Source organism: Ceratosolen solmsi, unplaced genomic scaffold (genome assembly GCF_000503995.2).
Source record: "Ceratosolen solmsi marchali unplaced genomic scaffold, CerSol_1.0 scaffold31, whole genome shotgun sequence".
Lineage (NCBI taxonomy): Eukaryota > Metazoa > Arthropoda > Insecta > Hymenoptera > Agaonidae > Ceratosolen > Ceratosolen solmsi.
Window position 1 is genome coordinate 2,452,670 of NW_011948432.1, and position 19,800 is coordinate 2,472,469.

General features: G+C 45.7%; 2 protein-coding genes across 2 annotated transcripts; both read left to right on the forward strand.

Annotated features, from left to right (window-relative positions):
- The first annotated feature begins 1,582 nt into the window (after nt 1-1,582).
- On the forward strand, nt 1,583-14,846 carry LOC105364309 (uncharacterized). Its single transcript, XM_011502206.1, has 6 exons — nt 1,583-1,618; nt 10,792-11,022; nt 11,248-11,396; nt 11,531-12,159; nt 12,456-14,013; nt 14,199-14,846. The coding sequence occupies exons 2-6, from the start codon at nt 10,803-10,805 to the stop codon at nt 14,580-14,582; spliced, it is 2,940 nt and encodes a 979-aa protein (XP_011500508.1). The 5' UTR covers nt 1,583-1,618; nt 10,792-10,802; the 3' UTR covers nt 14,583-14,846.
- A 2,007-nt stretch (nt 14,847-16,853) lies between these two features.
- LOC105364399 (rRNA 2'-O-methyltransferase fibrillarin-like) lies at nt 16,854-18,710 on the forward strand. The gene is made up of 3 exons (XM_011502312.1): nt 16,854-16,871; nt 17,970-18,034; nt 18,455-18,710. Exons 1-3 carry the CDS (start codon nt 16,854-16,856, stop codon nt 18,708-18,710), a joined length of 339 nt encoding a protein of 112 aa, XP_011500614.1.
- Nucleotides 18,711-19,800: the final 1,090 nt, after the last annotated feature.

A 19,800-nucleotide genomic window follows, 5' to 3' on the forward strand; every position in this document is an offset into this window, starting at 1 on the left:
AAAAAAGAAAAAAAAGGACAAAGAAAGGAAAAGAAAAAAAAAGATAGACTATGTGGATAGGAAAGGATAAACAAAGGGTACGAAAGGAAGAAGGAACAGTCGGGAGTACTGCCACGTCCTAGAAGTTTGAAACGCGATTAAGCTCGGTTGGGCTTCGCAATAAAACCTTAGAATGTGAAATCGCAAAGTACTACTGTTGTTTTACTGGAAAGGCAGAAGAGACTTCTTCCCTTGCCACCTATCACTCTTCCCCTCGCCGTCTACTCCCATTTCTTCTTCTTCGCTTTCTTGCCTCCTCGGTCCACGATCGTCGCGCGCGCGCGCGTGTGTTTGTGTTTGTGCGTGCACGCGCACGTAAGAGAGAGAGAGAGAGAGAGAGGACACAGTGAGAGAGAAAGCAAAAGAGAGAGGCAAGACCATTGAACCTTTACGTTTACAGTCTCTTCCTCCTGTGCACAGTGTGTTAGAGCATTAAGCATCGGGCTTCCCTATTCCAGGGCCGTATCTATTTATTTATAAATAAAATTGGCATGGCCATTGATATCTAAATTACTTTTTCGATGGTAAGGCCAAGATACAACAACGAGGAAGCAAAAAATATACTGCACGCTATATATATTCAAGACTAGGGCATTATTTATGAAAACGCACCACTCGGTCAATATGTACTTCGTCAATATGACGAATTTATTATATTATTATATTATCTACTGCAAATTGCAATAACTGAGTGAAATATTATTTTAAAATCGATTATCGAATGGACTTTCAATATTGTCCATTTAACTGCTATCTACGAGAATATCCCCCGCGAGTAGGATAAGACAATTCCCGCCATACACAATTAGCGTACGTAAAATCTACCATTACACGTATCATCATTACGCTATGTTATTCGGAGATTTGGACTTTTTAATATCACAAAGGCTTGGGTGAGCAGCCCCGGTGCATCGATCCTCATTATGATCCTCGAACACGACAAATGGCACCGAAATCAATATTGTCGTTTACCTCGTCATCCCATCATACCCATACTCCCTCCCCCCTCCACCTCCCCCTCCCCCCTCCCCCTCCCCCGCCCTTTAACGATCCAACCCGATCATCTATCGGCCGCTCAAGAATCGCTCCATTAGCAATGGCCGAAATCGGCCGAGTCGAGGGCGCAGCCGGTGGTTGCCTCCAGGACGTGTAGTGCGCGCCCCCACCGGCGGCGGCCGGCGCCCCTCCTTCTAGTTTTCCTTCTCCTCCTCCTCATCCTCCTCCTTCTCCTCGTACACGGAGACGATCAAAACGCCGGCGCAGCACCGCAGCAGTGAGCGCGTACAGGGGAGATCCAAGGCGGCACCCGAGTCAGTGCGAAGTTAGAAGCGACAGAGTGTGGATGTGCGGCGTTGTTGAGCTCGTGATTTTTCTTTTAGCGGGTGAAGCTTTAGTTGTGGCACCGGTGCTTGTTCCAATCAAGGCGCTTCGGACCGTGATAGCGCTTCTTCGGCCGGCTAGTTTCCATTTACCCCCGTGACCGGTCATCGATACCTAGGCGAGGACTGCGACTACGACTTCGACGACGACTAGGAGGCAGAAGGCAGGAGGCATGTGCCCGTGGCGAGAGGCTGCCTAAGTATGCCATCTTTAATTACCCCGCGTTTTTAAAATTGGCGAGACATCTTTATCTTGCCAATCACACCATTCGAATTAATATTTCGCTTTTACTTTTTTAATTTATATTGAAATTCGGCATTTTTTTTTTATCGTCGAATTTCTTCGACGTAATCTGTCGCAGCGGAATTACCATATCGTAGCCGACCAAGCGCAGTTTATGTTTACGCGACGATGTTTATATTATTTTCTTGACCCCCAACTAAAGTCTGGAAAATCTGTTTCCTTCTATAGAGGCCTTTTTTTTCTTTTCTTTTCTTTTCTTCTTTTCTTTCTTTTTTTTCTTTTTTTTTTTTCTTTTTCTTTTTGTGTATATAGCTTTATTTTAAGTATTTAGTCTTAAATACATTTAACTATTTGGTTGATTTATAAGGCATTATTAATTTGTGCGATCATACCCCTATATGGAATATTTCAATATTCTCAAAAATATCCAATATTTTTCAGCATATTGTAAATTATAACCAAGTGCTGGTGTTACATTAATTATTTTATTTCACACTTGCTCAAAAGTGTCGACCGGATTCCCAATACACATTGTTAATTTACGTATTATGACACTGCCGCATTTTCCAACTATATAATTTAATATATTTACCTCGCTACAATGTATAATTAAATATTTTTACAAAATGCTATAATACGGTTTTCCCATCTGTGGGTCAAGCACATAAAACCAAAAAAGTCCTACAATTTGCCGCTTTTTCAAATATTATAACGTAGACAATTGGAAGCCTTATATCGCTATCTATTATCCTATATCAATCTATATTTATAGATACGCATATATACGACAGAGCTTAAGGTATCTTATGGTAGCGCGATATTCTGCGCTGTTTATTGTCGGTATTTCCATGGCATCTCATAATAGTTGAAACATAGGGCCCTGTCATTTACCGCTTTATTACTCTCTTTTGCCTGCAACGAGCGTTGAAAATGAAGGGAACGAGCTAGAGAGACGGAGAGAGTGTGAGAGTGAGAGAGAGAGAGAGAGAGATAGAGATAGAGAGAGAGAGAGAGAGAGAGAGATAAAACGAGAACACCAAATTACCTGAGGTCTCTCCTTGTTACACTTTGCTCCCATCTTTTCTCAATCCTGGTTTCATATTCCGACTGTACCCTCTCTCTTTCCCCGGCATTGTATATCCAAATAATATATTCAAGCGGTGGGTCCCCATCATTTTCGGATTTTCCGCTTTCCCATGCCGTTCGCAGACGCGCGAATATCTTAGCATAATACGGCCTCCCTGCGAACCGGCCCCACTTCTACGAAGCCGGCTTCCACAGCCCGAGGTACTCGAGACGGAATTATGACCCCCCGCAGCTAAGACAGCGCCTTGGTTTTTACGGATTTATGTCACTTACGCTACGCGCGAAACTTTTATGGCCGCCCCTCTTCTACCATGTATTAAATCGAGTTGGGAGTTAGAGGGAGAGGGCACGTGCATTTGAACGACGATAGAATGGTTTCGATTTAATTCTCCGAGTCGAAATGAAGTATCGCCAATTGACCTTTGCCCTCGTTGCTTTCCCTAAAATGCCAAAGTGAATAAGAAGTCACACGTGCGTCGTATGAGCGGCGATGGCCTTCTGCGCTCAATATGTTAACTTTGTGCTCCGGGACAAAAGGTGGGAGCTGCGAAGTCGGGGACTGAACGAGACGCTGAGAGGGCATCGGCCAGTTTTAAAATCGAGCTGTAAACTTTTGCTTTGTGATTCCGTCAACATTCGCTCGGGGAATCGTAATTCCTTTTATTCGAGCTACTAAAGCGCTCGAGTCTCGCTCTCCACCTAGCTGATAATAAAACTTTATTATTTTGTATTTATTACTTTGTATTTGTTTTCGAATTATTTGTAATTTACTGCTCGACTCGCGTTTAACTATTGCGTAGCAATCGGAATGAAAATCCGGCCAATGTTCCCCCGTTATATACAATCGACCCGCGAGTCCCATTATCGCGAACCTTTTTATCCTACACGCAAAACCGACGCTCTCCCAATCTTTCTCTCTCTCTCTCTCTCTCTCTCTCTCTATCTATCTTTCTCTATCTATCTACCTCTGTCTTACTCTCACTGCTCTATCGAAGGCTCAGCGGAGCGCGGTTGATTGCCTTAGAATCGCAAAGTCCACCAACCAAAATCTCATTGCTGAGAATTGCAACTCATGGCCCGTCGAGCGATTTTTCGGGAGCTTTTGTGCGCTAGCGACAGAGAGAGAGAGAGAGAGAGAGAGAGAGAGAGAGAGAGAGAGAGTGAGTGAGATTGAGCGAGCGAGCGAGCGACCGAGTGGGATAGATGAAGAGTGCCGAGAGTCGAGTCGGCCAACGAACCCGAGCTGCGGTGAGTCCGTCCGAGGCCAGTCCCAAGATTTTTCGCCCGATAAAACGCGCGCACGCCCGATTGCTTACCGGTACCCGGGTACTGTGGGCCCCTACTCGGACGCGACATCCCTGGATAGCATAGATTACGGCCGCGCGCGATCATTATTTCCCCGGGGGCCGATTTCTGCGACGGGTGCACGCGACCAGGGCCGGGCGGCCGTGTAAACGTGTAAGCGCAGGCGCGTTTGTCCAAGCCGAATTTCCTGCGATCGGACTTAAATCGTAAATTCGTGGAAACACATTGCCTGCATATGCGAGAGATCGGGCTGTAAAAATAGCACGGCATCGCGCCAGATTCGTTGAAATGTGCCTAGGCGTTAAAGCTAAATACGCACTGGATGCGCACTCGATGGATCTAGGTGCCACTTGGACCTCGTCCTTCCCCAGTTCCCGACACGTGTCACTCGAACGGTCGGAAATTCAGGCCATCATTTCCCGGTAATTATAAATCCGACCGGGCCCAAGGCCTAAGCTTCTCCGCCCTTTCCCTTACTACGAAGCTTCCCGTTACAGCGGTGATGCTTCCACGAAGCTCGCATCTCGAGAAAATCCGAGGTGCGGCGATGATACGTTGGGGCCCGACCAAGTCGTAGTAAGACAATGGGGCGGCCAGCGTCCCGCGTTACCCTTTACCTTCGGCGCAAAATCGATGGAGCCGACGCCACGCGGCTCCCCCCCCCCGATCCACGACCCTCTTCCTCATTCCCCCATACCTGCCGGCGCGCGGCTGTCGAGAGAAGGGTGAGCCGGCCTCTTCGGACCCGAAAGCGTCGTGCGGCAGATGTCGACGCTTCCCAGGGCCTCTCGCAGGTCCCCCGGGCTTCGCTCCCACGCTACCCCAGTGCCACCGTTCTTCTTCCCTCGCTTCTTTCAGGCCCATAGTCGACGTACTTTTATGTGCGCCACCGTTTTTTCTTTCTTTTTTCTTTATTTCGTCCTTGTTCCGCATTGTATGTCCACAAGCCAATGTTCCATTATCGTGCTTCTCGCTGACGGCAAATGTATTTGCTCTCGCTTGGCTTCCTTACGGATTTTCAGGATCTATCCTTAGCCAAAGATGGTGAATTCGTTCATAGGCCGTTCTCTTCCTTACTTCCCCCCCCCCCTCCCCCCCAAACCATCACCAATTCATTCTTTCGTTTTGTTCTTTCGTTCCTTATTCAACTACGATGCAACTGGCGCTGTACATTGACAGGAGATTAACAATGTTTTTGAGCAATTTCTAATCAATATGTGCAGCTTCCACAGCGATAGCTCGTAGTCGACGAGGCAAGGCTTGAGAGGAACGTATGACGATGTATGCTCGCAGTATATCACATGTGACTTAGTGATTTGACCGTGACGAGATAGTCGTATACACACGCGCGCACGCATAACACGAATGACACAAAATTCATCATAATGTTTACGTTACGTGGGGAAGTATAAAGACCATTGAGGCCCGTTTTTACGGAACAATCGTGCAATTAGTAGGACGTCCACTGTTAAACCGTTTTGTCTTATATACACGATTGTCCTTGCGTGCCATTGATAAAGGTACATTTATGAAGCCTCGACGATATATTCCGGCGTGCTTCGGGAAAAATTAACGTGCGATTGTTCTTTAGATTAATTTTTAACCTGGGCTAAGTGCCGCACACGCGCGCACACCTTAGATGGAGATATAGATAGGCGCAGAGATAGCTATAGAGAAAGAAAACCGGCATATATTTTCACCTGCGACCAGATATTGTCGGCCGACTAATCGTCCCATCTCACGACTACTTCCCGGAAAAGCCAATGGACTCTCTAGGACTCGCGATGCATTAGCTCCCGTGACATTGTAATTGTAATTGTTTTACGAGACATCGAGCACAGAGGTCGACCGATTGCGCGCTACGAGGATTTTCTTAGAACGGCAGCGAATCTGCGAGGATGCGGCGAGGCAGGCGCACTATGTAAATAAATTGGGTCGCGACTCGACTTTCGTTTTCCGAAAATTGCGTTGCCGCTCTGATTCGGTCTGACTCCTATCGGCAGCGACTTCATTCATGAAAGCTGCTAGAATTGAAATTCGACAAATATCTGTGCCACGCGTATTACCGAGCTCATAATAATTACCTTACTTTTACCGAAACTTTTACCCTGCAAGTGTTATTTTATATAGTAATTTTATTTATTATTATTATTATTATTATTATTATTATTATTATTATTAATATTATTAATATTATTTTTTATTTTTTTTTTTTATCGAGAACACCTGTAATGGTTGGACAATCGAGCGAGCACGTGAGACCGAACGCACGGTGGAAATAAACTTTCTAAGCATCTGCATTTGATCGATCAGTTAATTGAGTAAAAACATTTTCTCGCTATTGCAAATATTTTGGCTGGCGAGATATGTGCTTTTTGGAATTTAAATAATTGTGGCAATGAGATAGTACATAGTATCGAAAGTATGGTAGGGCGCTTATACGTCTCATCCCTCTATACCTCCCGCGTCCTTAAATGTCATTGAAACGATGAACTTGTGAACGTGCATAAATATCTCTAGGTATTTGAAAGTTGACTCGAATGCCCTACATCATCCTCAATACACATAGATTATCGTGATTATAATTGACGTCGGACTGTAATTTAAATCCGGACGTATAGAAAAAAAAAAAAAAAAAAAAAAAAAAGCCGTGGAACTGTCGATCGCGCTGCTCGCTCCCATAAATTTCACATTATCGCTGTGGGAAAAAAGCAGCTCCATAGTCATGGAGTGCGTAGCGCCGTGGGTCAGGCGGGATGGAGGGGCCTTTAAAAATTGACGGCAACCAGAAAAAGGAAGCGATGCACAGGCGGCTAGTCAATTTAAGTCTGAGAGACGAAAGGCGATCAGACAGTTTCTCGTGCGGAAGAGGGTCTTCGCAGCTGCTCCTGGGCCACGTGTTGCGCATCGTAGTGGGAAATCAATGAGGAGGAGGATGAGCAGTGGAGGAGTCCCCAGGCGCACGTCTCGTCTCATTCTCGCTTTTGCTTTACGCTCTCTCCCTCACTCTCCCATCTCCTTTCATCTCCACGAAAACACCTTTGGGCCCGAGTACACGTGGCCCTGCTTCCTTTATCCCTCTACGTCCGTACGTGCAACTTTTACTTTTTCTCACAGAGTGGCGCATCACTATACCACCTCACCCCTCTTCCTTCTACGAAGTTGTGAGGCGTCGCGACGCGTGACACCTTCGGCTCTTTAAATGCCCCCGTCGCTTCGTTATAGTTTCCGCCAGAAGCGTGAGAGGCTCGCTCGCATATCCCAAAATAACAATCACGTTGTTTTGAAAAGACGACTGGGTAAAGGTGAACGGCTCGCACGTCACATTGTTTGCGCACTTTCCCATCAGGATGGGCGGAGGCCTGTCTGTCGAACATCACGAAACAAACAACGCGCGAATCGTCGTCCTTCACAGCAATACCACTAACCATTACCATCGCATTAGTAGATTTTTTTCTCTTGGCCCGACTGAATATCCAGTCGGCGGAATAACCGCATTGGAAAGTGAGGGAGTGGACGGCCTCAGTCGAGCCTTGCTATATCTTCGGGAAAAATCGGCGCGATCGAGGAGCTTTGCACCGCTTTAGGCTTTCACCACAAGCGAACAAAGCTCGAGCTGCCCTCGGACATGCCCTTCTACGGCAATTACGTAGGCACGCGATTTCTTACGTGCGCCTCCGCATCCCGCACCCCCCCCCCGCCAACCGGGCCTCGCACCACCCGCCTCGCGGCTCCTTCGATTCGAGCTCTTTCTTCACGTCGCTAATGCCGAGGACGCAGACATCCGGGCTTGCGATCGCGTTGGTTTTGTTCTTGCCGACGGGGGAAAAATTTACGATCTCCCGCGGCCGGGTCCTGTGACGTTAAAAAACATTGAAAAACGTGGGTATGTAATGCGAGAACCGTGGCGACGTTTATCGTCTCGTGGCAGCGACTAACGCTCTCTCCCCGCCCCGTGCATTATCCTCGTTTCCTCCTCCTTCCCCTCCTCCTACTCCTCGCGATCGGCGCTTTTAACGACGTTTGATCAGGCGATTTTTCTCAATCGGTCCCCCGACGAACGGCCGACGACCGGCAATTTGCAAAATCTTAGTCTGGCGCTACGCAACAGAGCCAACGAGCTGTCGCCTTATTGATGTAGGTCGTGGCTACGATCGACTGCCAATTGCTCAATAACCGGATTTTTTTCAATGGTCGCCTATATCGCCTGGCCCGTCACGCGTCTCACTCCATTTCTTCATTGTCTATTTTCATAAAAATACTCTTTCATTCGTACTTTCATAAGAAGAAAAAAAAGAAGGTGAAGAGGAGAGACGTACGGTTATACGCGGCTACCTACCCATAATCCAAGCCTCGCAATTATTATTAATGACAAAGTTGTGAAAGCTTCGCGTTAATATTGCTCGCGCCGTGAAATTGGCTTGCAAAACTCCAAACAACGTATTATTAACTTCATTCGTCACATTCATTAAAGAACCAAACAACAATATCACCGGAGTATCGCCAAAGGGTGGGTGGAAGGGGGTTTAGCTAGTGAAGATCGTCATTCGCATATCAGGATTGGGGCAAATATTTGGTAAAAAAATTTACCCGCTCGTCCTGCAAACGACGGAATTAAACGATTTTTCTGCTCTCGAGTTTTCCGCGCGGCTGTGGAACAGGTTGGCTGTCCTTGCGCAGAGGGGGCGCCGATAAACGAGAACGACGAGAGATTTCTTAAGGCGAGCTTGCCGCAGAAGGAAAGCGCGACAACATGACGACGACGACGACTTTGGCCTGGTCTGTCGTCTGTCCGGATCAAGGAGAGGCGTTCTTGCAAATCTGTATTATGCGTGTTGCACCACTTTTTCAATATGCAGCGTAAAAATACACTGTTTCGTCATCGTCCTCGTCATCGCGTCGTTCTCTCTCGTACTCTCTCTCTCTCTCTCTCTGTCTCTCTCTCTCTCTCTCTCTCTCTCTCTCTATCTCTCTCTATCTCTCTCGTCCTTTATTTCTCGCGAACGCCTCGTTTCTCATTCGGCCCCTCGCCTCCCAGGCAGACGCGAATGAATTACGTCGTCTCGGCGCTGAAAGAGGCCCGAGCCATTGCCAACGCTTATTTGGAATGATATCCACTTTGCTCTCGATGCAATTACAGGGAGTCAAAGGATAACGCACGCATTCATTAATATTAAGTAATGCATTTCTCTACATGCGATGCAACAAGTCGTAACGCGACGAGAGACATTGAAGGAAGGCAGCGCCATATTACGAAGCCAATGATATCCCTTAGAGATTTAGCATTGGCTAATCGATGTAATGAGATGAAAGAGGGGAGAGACCTAGGTCGCACCATTACCACGAGCGAGACCTTTCTTCGTTAAATGAACTTGGACTGGCTTATCGCCTCTCTTGACGGCGACAAAAGCGTTGGACATTATAACATGATAAAGCCTCGAGAACGCAACGCTACGATGCACGTTGATCGCGCCTTCTGTAATGTCGCCGTCTCTGTCGCCGTCATTGTTGCGTTGCCAATATTGCGGGTCTTCGGAGACAGGTCGCTCGTAAAAGCCGAGGTAGAAGTTCCGTCCGGCCAGCCAACCCTCGTTCTTTCTCGCTTGAGATCCTTAACTAATAGGATGATCGCGAAAGTAAAAGAAAGACGGCCGATGGTGAGGGCCACGGGAGGGAGGGTCGATTATATTTATAACGTCTGCCTGTAGATGTGCGTATTGTCGGAAATCTCATTATGCCGGTTACGAAAATCCGCGCTCACGCTTTTCCGCTTTGTTTCCGTTGATTTATACCCGTGGGTACATTATCGTACCGCTGACCTTCCTTTTGTTTGGTATTTACGCAACGTCGAAATGTAATTAATAAGTCGCATAATCGGCAAATCTACGAGTGTACTGTTTCGATCCACATTTAATCGCGACTCTTATTGGCCGTACCATTTATAATTGAACAATATTGCCGCGAAAAGTTCGTGTGGAAGGGCAAACTTTCTCCATTGTCGTAACAATAAGATTGGGAGCTGGTTAAATTGTTTACGGCACAGCCTCGGCAATACAAACGTAACTGATTATTTTCTAGATTTATATATATATATATATATATATATATATATATATATATATATAATGCATCGGCAAATTCTTTAGGAGGGCCTGTAATTACAGTGCGCAATGCTATTATATTATAATGCATTTTTACGCATTAACAAGCATAAACGGAGAGGATAGCAAAGGGCGGCATTTAAAGGTCGAGTAATGAAATGGAAAAAGATTGGCGAACGAAGAGTGGAGGGGGCAAGTATCGAATGAGAGAACAAAGCAGCAAAAAGGCCGATACATGTATCAGTGAGAGAGAGAGAGAGAGAGAGAGAGAGAGAGAGAAAGTTATTGGCGTTTCCGCTTACGGCAGCCCGACCCGTGATATTACCTTCTTCTTTTCACCAATCTTCGACTAGTAATCTTTTTATTCTTTTTCTTATTCGATGTTTTTGCACCTTCGCTACGCTCGTGGTGATGTGCTACTCTTCTGCCTCCAATTCGCTTCTATATTTAACACGCATACGCTCGAATTAACTTCTGAATTTCAAAATTATGTAACGAATGCTGGCGCCACTCACACGCAGGTACAGTCAAGCTAATTTTACCTGTTCCCTCGGTCGGAAAAATCTCGCTCATCTCGCGGACTTACGATCAGTCGCTCGACGATCAATCTCCTGACCTTATTTTTCTCTCATTGCAGATAAGAGAACGATGCGGCTATTTAAGCGACGTGCTCTGGACCAGAGTCCGGAGCTGGTATCAGCCACAGCTATCAACCAGGATGTGTCCAGTCGAGGTAGAGAAATGCCCAGGACGATCGCTGATAAGGAGCCGAAGGCGTCTCCCGTAACGGTGCTTAGGACGCCCAAGAGGAAAGAGGAGACAGCGAAACAGCAGCAACAATCGACGCCTTCGTCATTTTCCGCAAAAAGCAAGTATCATTAATGTATTAGCTATCGCTGATTGACGTTTTTTCACTCTATCGCTCCTAATTCCATATCCTTCCTCATAAATTTATAATTATTACGTGTCGCGACGTAATTATTCGTAATTTTCACCGTTGACTAAGCGACGATTTTACTATACTGTTTTACTACTTGACTATTTTACTACGATTTTACTACGATTTAACAAAGAAAATTCACTACTAAAACAGGTCTCACAACATGGAGCAGAAAAGTTGGCCAGAAATGGGAGCAGCTGAAACGTGCCGACAGCTCGGAATTGCTATCCGTTTCCAGTAGAAGGCGTCGCTGGAGTCCGCACAGAAAAAGCTGTGGCGACACATTGGAGGACGGCAAAAAGGTAAACGATCTTAATTCGCCCGATAAGTTCTCCGCCAAAATCGGCCATCGTCGGTTCAATGAGCCAGCCATTGGGTGGCCTTATCCATTTCGCTTTCCCAACCTAATGTTCGTCTTTGCTATTGGTACGGCTAGATCGAGAAGAGGCCAACGCCATCGTTGATCCTGGTGGACACGGCGAAGCCGAAGCGCATCAGTCGCGTGGAGTCCCTGCGCAACCTCTTCAAGTCCTCGTCCGAACGCATTAGCAAAAAGTCGTCCTGCATAATCAAGGAGGAGGAAGCGGAGGTGGTCGCGGTTGAGGAGGAGGACGAGGGGGCGGCGCTGGCCCCTGCGGTAGATCCCCATGAGTCCCAGCGCCTTGAGAAGTCCTTGAGCGAGGGAACGCTGAAGCCGCGAGTGCGCGGCGGCGGTATCCTCGCGGAGCTCGCTAGTAAGCGATGGCAGATAAGCCGGAGTATCCAGGACCTTGAGCATCAGAGTCGCGTGCTCGACTACTTCCTCGAGAATCAGGTGGCCCTGAAGACGCTGGAGGGCAACGCGTTAGCGAAGCGAGCGATCGACGATGGGCCCGCGGTGAAGTGCGGACACCCCGAAATGCACCGCAGACAGCGGCGACTCAGCGACGACGACGAAGACGATTCCAACGACGACGATTCCAACGACGAGTTCAATACTAGCGGCTCGTCGACGAGCTCCAACCAATCGCCGGTCGACCGGGTCAAGCGCAATCTCTTCAACGACAGCAGCAACAGCAACGAGAGGTGCGCCTTTCTTTTAATCTACGTCATCATCTTAAACCCCTCCCCCCCCCTCCCCCCAACCCCTTCCCACTTTGTAACTATAATCGCGTACACCCCCGCGATTCCAATGGACTCTATACACAACAACCTCCATCCAGCTCCATGGCTCGCCAATAGTGTAATGTTTGTAATGGCGACTAAACTCGCCAAGGTCACATTGGCGCGCAAAGTCGAAAGTCGAAAAAAATTGCTTGGGATATTAGCGCGCGGCCTCCGCTCTAAACGACCAACTGCAGGGTTTGGCATTGATTTTGCAGAGGAGTGGAGCCAGTGAAATCGTGCGTTTTGAGCGGCCTCGAGGATCTCATGAACAATTTGAAATTGGCTTGCGACGAGAGCGGCTACGACTCGGACAGCACGCGGGCCGGCGCCGATTCGCCCGATAGCGAAAAGTCGGCCATGGCTCCCGAGCACAAGCCACGTAGCTTCTCCATCACATCGGCCGATTACCAGGGCATAGATCTCTCTCTAGGCTACAGCACGCCGATGAAGGGTGAAGGGGGCCCGAACACGATAGCACGAGGGGAGGTATTTCACGACGACGGGGAGGAGGATAATGACAGTACGCTCGTAATCGATAGCGAGACGCTCGACGAGAGCTCGAGAGCGGCGGGTAGTAGCCGGGAACTGGTCACGACGGAGGAGGAGCCACTGGGTATGAGCGACCTACCGAGGAGGAGGATACCGTCGTCGACGGACTCGGGAATAGTGTTGGCGACATTGGGCTCGGGCAGTCATCTTGAGTACCGCACCCCGGAAAAGAAGCGGCCGTCCGTGAGGTTCGGTAACGAGGGCTCGCGGACCGCCCCGAGGACGAAGCTCGGCAATCTGCAGAGGAGCCTCAAGGTTCACCGAAAGCACTCGAACGCGAGCGTTCTCAATCTGTTGGATAATGCCTCGTCGCCGTGCAAGGACTCGCCGCCCGCGGCGAAGGTCGTCTTGGCAATGAGCCAGCTGCAGTATTACAATCCGAAGAGGTCGCGCTCGGACGTGGAGGCCGAGACGCCCGTGGAGGCCAAGAGCAATAAGGCGAGAAGGACGGTGTTCGATACGGAGTCGTCCCGGACGATGCGGAAGACGACGTCGCTGCTCTCGGCAAAGCCGCCCCTCGTTCGGCGCGAGCTCAAGACGATGAGGGTGCGAATCGATAAGCCCGGCAATCTCGGGATCTCCGTGGAGCGATGCGACGCGGTGAGGCCTTATTACGTAATATCGTCGATGGACCAACAGGGCGAGGCTCTCAAGTCTAAGCTGTTCCGGATGGGTGACGAGATCGTGCGGGTCTCGGGTAGGAGGCTGCGTGGCATGTCACTCGCCGAGGCGAGAAAAGCCCTGAAGAGCTGCGCCGGCGCCGTGGAGCTGCAAATAGCTCGCGAGCCGACGTTCTTCTTTGACGGAGAGTTGAGCGACACCTGGGGCAACGAGCAGGAGAAGATAACTCGCTCGAAGAGCGACTCCGAGGTCTGGGGACCTCGGCCTAGCAACCTCGGCCCTTCCCCGTTGGAGAACAAGTTCGATATGTCGAGCGAGAGGAGCTTCGCCACGTACGTGATGCCGAAGAGCGCGCCGGCGACCGATAATGACGTAACGCCGAGCCGAAGGAAGGAGAAGGAAACGACGGAAGCGACAATGTCAACCAAGCTAACGATAGATGGCAATCAGGATAAGGAGGCTGCCAAAGAGGAACAGCAGGACCATTCCAAGTCCTGTCAAATTATAGGGGCCGTTACCAAGGACGGGCGTACCGTATCCATCCAGGATATGGAGTTTTCGGATAACGAGGAGCACAAGGTCACTGGGATGAAAAAGTTCCAGGTTAGTGAACCATCGAATGGCATTCTTTACTAGACGCTTTCAAAAATGTCTAACGACTCATTTCTACTGGCCACTCAAAATTGGCTTATTGGCATGTGAAACGCGGGATCGTAACGTTATCGCGATAAATCGGTAAGTTGGCAATACCGGCTCTAATCGACATTCGCTCTCTCGTCCCTCTCCAGATTCGCAAGCGCAGCGCAACGACGGCGTCGGGGGGCTCCCGTCGAGCCACCAGTCTATCGATGGACCTACTGACCGTGACCTTGGAGAAAGGTGGCTCGAAGCGGCTGGGCTTCACGATCGTCGGCGGCTCTGACAGCAACAAGGGCAAGATGGGCATCTTCATCAAAGACATCCTGCCGAACGGCCAGGCCGCCGAGCAGGCGGTCCTTAAGGTCGAGGACGAAGTGCTCGCGATAAACGGCGTGCCACTCGAGGGGATGACCCACGCGCGGGCGCTCCAGGTGTTCAAGACTGCTAAAAAGGGCAAGCTCGTCCTCCACGTTGGTAGGCGCGATCCGTCTCACCGGAGGCCCCTGAGTCTTCGGCAGCGCTCGGAAACTTAAGCTTAACTTTTCAAGCTCTTCAAGCTCTATAACTTTTCTTCGATCTTTACTTTCGACACGCTACTACAAGGGGGGCGGCCCCATAGCTTCGACGCGCTAATCTCGTAATGATCTCGTTCGGTTTATTTCCTATGATGATGTAATGTTTATGAATGAATGCGGTTTCGTCGTCGTGCCTCGATAAAGTTGCGCAGAACGGCGAAGTTTATTTATATTTTCGCTTCTATGTCATTCTCTATAGCTTCGAAAAGTCTGTGTATCTCAGCTAATTAATATGTTGTCTCTATAATGTTGATCTTGTACAGAGGGATGCCGAGATGATGTGATATTTTTGCGTGATAGTCTCTATAATAATAATTGCGCGTTCTGAAAGAATAAGGGAGGGAGAAGTTGTAAGGGAAAGGTGAATATCGATAATCTGATACTCTGTTCGGGCAGGTAAAATTCAGAAATTCAGTACTACTAAAAATGTGTCATTTGGATATTCGAACGCGCTTTCACCGGAAGGTTAACGGCTTAGCATTATTGTTTTGATTAAATACTATTAACCGTATTCGAACGACTGAAATTTATCCATTCTAGCATTAATGATTTTTCGAAGCGCGAATGCTTCAGTGTGGAATGTTTATATTACATAGTATACAAGAAGAAGTGTTATTTATTTCTGCAATCGAAGAGTGAACAGTGTAATTGTACTCGTTAAAAGTTATTACACGTGATTTTTCACATCACGCCTTGTTTACAAAAGCAAACATGCATAATAACAACAACAGTAATAATAAGCATCATCGTTGTCATAATAATCATAAGAGCCGTATTCGTTAGTTGTATTCGCTCGTTGGAATAATTGCTAAACTTAATTCTATCGTTTAAAACTTAATTTTTTGTTAAAATTCGTTTGATTTAATATCGCCTCATGCATAATCTGTATAATTTCAATGGAAAATTGGCTATTTCATTGGATTTCATAGCCTCCGAATTATATGTATCGTATTTGTCGAACAATATCATCATGAAAATCTTGTTAAAAATACATTATCTTTCCGTTAATGAGTATGTTTGCATACATAGCGGCAAAACATGCATACGTGTACATTTTACTTTAAAAACAAATGCAAAAACAAAAACAAAACAGCAACAACAAAAATTTAAAAAAAAAAAAAAAAAAAAAAAAAAAAAAAAAGGAAAGAGAATAAGAAGCGTGAGTACGATATATATTTGATGGAACGTACGAAGCTAAAAAAAATGTTTGTGAGTAATAATTATTATATCGTCGATCAATGTCTGTTAGACATGCGCTAATAGATTGAGATTTCGCTAATGTTTCGCGAACACGAATTTCCACTATTTCCCGTTTGCCACATGTTTATTAAACATGTACCTGGCTTTAACGGCATGGCTTAGTGAAAATTACCTTAACGTTCGACAATTTCATTTTAGTTATTCCGTTTCAATGCGTCAACGATTACTTTAATTTTGTCAATATTAGTATTTAATTTTCTTTGTATGTAGCGTGTAATAGTGTCGGTACAGTTAATGCGAAGCTGCTTATTTTTAAGTTCGTCGAGACTGACATTGCAAATGTCTACCTGAATTAAGTGCTGTGATACGAATAGTAGTCACACTAGCCTTAACTTAAAATAAATAAATTCTGTATAAAGAATATAATTAATAAAGATAGATTTATTAATGACTACAGATTATCGGTTAATAATTGTTCTTTCAAATCCATTCTGAATTCCAAATTAGAATTTCAAATTATATTTGTAAGCATCGCATTTTGTGCCAATAAATACATTATTAATATTGATTAAAAAAGCTTATACACAATATGTCTTAGTGTGAATGTAGTTTGAAAATAAAACACACATTTTGCAATAAAAGTATCGTGTGATTTCTTGACATTTATGATCTTTCTGTTTACGTTCGGTTATACATTTGGATTGAGTTCCGTTAAAAAGGCTTTTCGTTTAATATTTCAAAATATTCTGTTAAAAGCGCATGTTTTTATGCTAATTTTACTCTTACAATACAGATACAATACAGAATTTATATATAATTCTGTCTCAATCTTCACCGGAGTCACTCTGTTAATGCATAAGTAATAGGTTGATATTAAAAAGATATATTAGCAATAAAAAAATATAGTATTTAAAATAGCTGAAAATAGATAATTTAATTGTCGTATAATAGTTATTGGCAAGTTTCTGATAATAGTAATATTGGAATTCGAAATTGAGAAAATAATTAGTATGCATAATTATATTGGCGATGAGTACATTGGAGAGGGTAAGTAATAAGTAATTTGTAATTTGTATTAATAGTTGGGAAGAAGAGTCTATCGCGTTATTATGCTTTGAAAAGGTGCTGCTGGAGAGGCTAAGTATGCTGCATATTATGAAATAGATCTCGAAAGTGATAAATTCGTTGCTCTTTTAGTTATTGCTATTGTATATTTATAATGGTGTGAATTCATCACCGCCGCCATACAATAATTATTATTATAATAGAGTGGTGCTTTATCGAGAGGATATTTAGTTGAATGGTAGTTGATTTTGAAGAGGTATAGGTATAATTGGAGACTGAGAGGAGAATGTTGGTGACGACGACGACGACGACGACGACGACGACGACGACGACGATGATGATGATGATGATGATGATGATGATGATGATGACGAATAGTTAGAAGCAATTTGTGGAGAATTCGTCGATTCTAGCGAGAGCAATTAAGATGACATTATATAGAATGGATTGACATAATGTTAAAGTAGTCGTTGCCGATGAAATAAGTTTGGTATGTATAATTATGCATTGGCAGCAAATTGGCGATGGTCGCTTCTGTCGATGTCCAAGTTAGTTTCGTTGAATCTTCATCCGTAGATTAAATAATATAATGAGCAAATGCTGACGTATTTGTAGATCAAGATAATCAAAACAATATAAATTTACGGCGAAGCAGTTTTATTCGGCATTGTTGATATTTGCTTTGATATTGTAATCCAACCAGTTGATTTGCTGATAGTTAGTGACGATGAAGAGCTTGCGGTTTCCGTTAAAGTCGCGAAAGTTATTAAAGTCTATATTATTAACTGTATTGTGAAATTGTATTTGCGTATTACAGTTTTCATATAAGGCATCGTCGATAAAGCTATTCGAAAAAAAATCGTCCAACTACTTTGTTTAGCTCATTTTTGAAATAATATAGTTAGATATTTTGGAAACTTCTATGAATTAAAAAGGATAATTTGGAAATATATATACTCGAAAGTTTTGAGCTCAGTCGGCAAGAATGGTCGTTATAAAAGTCTGTGTCGCTATAAAAGCACTGTCGAAATTCAGCTGCTAGATCGAGACATTAAAGTAAGTTTTGTCATTGACACTTAGTCATTTGGCATTCTTGAAGATGATATTATGGCTGAAAAGGACGATTATGCAGTTGCCAATGGCAGGTTAGTACTTATTAAATTAATTGTAAAATTTTAACTTACGATTGGCTGGCTGAATTTTATTGCCGATGATATTACGGCGCTCGAAGATGCTGACGCTGATGCAGATGCTGTACCACTGTATGTATGTGACGAATTACTTGTTGGGTTATAATAGCTAGCTGTAGTAGTTCCATAAGTGCCGAGGGCAGGACTGGACGAAGTGGCATATATTTGTTTTCCAGTATACGGTGGTAAATAAGTTGGCGCAGGAGTAGAACCTCTTGTGGATGAAGGTTGGTTTCGAGTAATAAAAGGTGGTAGATAAGATTGTTTTGGAGGAGATGGTGGTGGTGATGGCGGTGGAGGTGGAGGTGGAGGTGGAGGTGGCGACGGTGGTGGTGGTGGTGGTGGAGGTGGTGACGGTGGTGGTGGTGATGGTAGTGGAGGTGGAGGTGGAGGTGGTGACGGTGGTGACGGTGGTGAAGGTGGTGGAGGTGGTGGAGGTGGTGGAGGTAGTCCTGGTGATCGAGGTGGCGGAAGATACGATGATGGTGGTAGAGATGACGGAAGCGGTGGCGGTGGTGACGTTGGTGGAGATGGAGGTGGTGGTCGTGGTGATCGAGGTGGCGGAAGATACGATGATGGTGGTAGAGATGACCGAGGCGATGGCGGTGGCGGTGCCGGTTGCCAAGGATAACTGTATGCGTGAGGAGGGGGAGGTGGCGGTGGTGGCACTGGTGGCGAAGCATAACTATTTGATACAGACGGAGGCGGTGATTGTGGTGGTGCTGGTGGCGAAGGATAACTATATGTTGCAGGAGGAGGCTGAGGAGGTTGTGGCGACGCTTGTGCGGGAGCAGGATAATTATAGTTTATTTGAGGATATAGTGATTGCGGCGGTGGTGGTGGTGGTGGTGGTGGTGGTGGCGTTTGAGCGGGATAATTATAACGCGGGGGTGGTGAAGATTGTGGAATTCGTTGAGATGGGAAATCAAATGGTATTTTTGGTCTAGCGTACGAGTATCCAGCATTACTTTGGTGATATTGCGAAATGCTTTTTCGACAATGGCAAATAATATATATGATTAGGAAAACCTGAAAATTTATAGGACAATGAGCATACCTGCTTAATATTGACAATTATGGCTAAGCAATTATGTGATTAATTATAATAATTTAGGTATAATCGTAAGCATTTCATAGTATCGTTGAGAAAAAGGTTAAAAACTAGCGCACAACAATAGTTAATAATTTTAATATTAGGCCAATCTTTTTACACTATTTTTACTGTATTAATGGAATATTATTGCATATAAACAATCGGCAAAACGGCGTAAAACTGAAATTTTATAAAGATGGACGTATGTTTTATCGCATTGATATTTCTGAATATAACGAAATTTCTGGCCTACTTATTTGAACTTTCAATTATACAATACGCGAATCGCCGAGAAAGACTTACCCACTGTACCGACTGCATTATCGTAACGAGTCGACTAACCCGTTATGAGCGTGTCCCTTGCCTTTTTATAAGACAGCCGGGTCGACGGTTAAATAAAAATAACGAATTTCGCGTTAATTAAAGGGGAAAATCCTTGCGCTAGAGCCTTATTAAATCGCAATAGCCTGGCATAACGGATGATTTGCCGGGGTCTGGAAACGTTGCTTTTGGGACGACTCGCGGTCGGGTCTCGGTGAATAATGTGATAAGGGGGTGGTACGGGGCTCCGCATATTTTCCACTCGTTGCAGGCTTAACGCTCGTGTCTCGAGGATTCGCGTTTTCAT

Coding starts and splice junctions, on each gene's coding strand:
- LOC105364309 (XM_011502206.1), top strand. CDS start 10,803: ATGCGGCTATTTAAGCGACGTGCTCTGGACCAGAGTCCGGAGCTGGTA. Junction 11,397..11,530: donor CATTGGAGGACGGCAAAAAG/GTAAACGATCTT, acceptor TGGTACGGCTAG/ATCGAGAAGAGGCCAACGCC. Junction 12,160..12,455: donor AGCAGCAACAGCAACGAGAG/GTGCGCCTTTCT, acceptor TTGATTTTGCAG/AGGAGTGGAGCCAGTGAAAT.
- LOC105364399 (XM_011502312.1), top strand. Junction 18,035..18,454: donor TATGCAGTTGCCAATGGCAG/GTTAGTACTTAT, acceptor TGGTGATGGTAG/TGGAGGTGGAGGTGGAGGTG.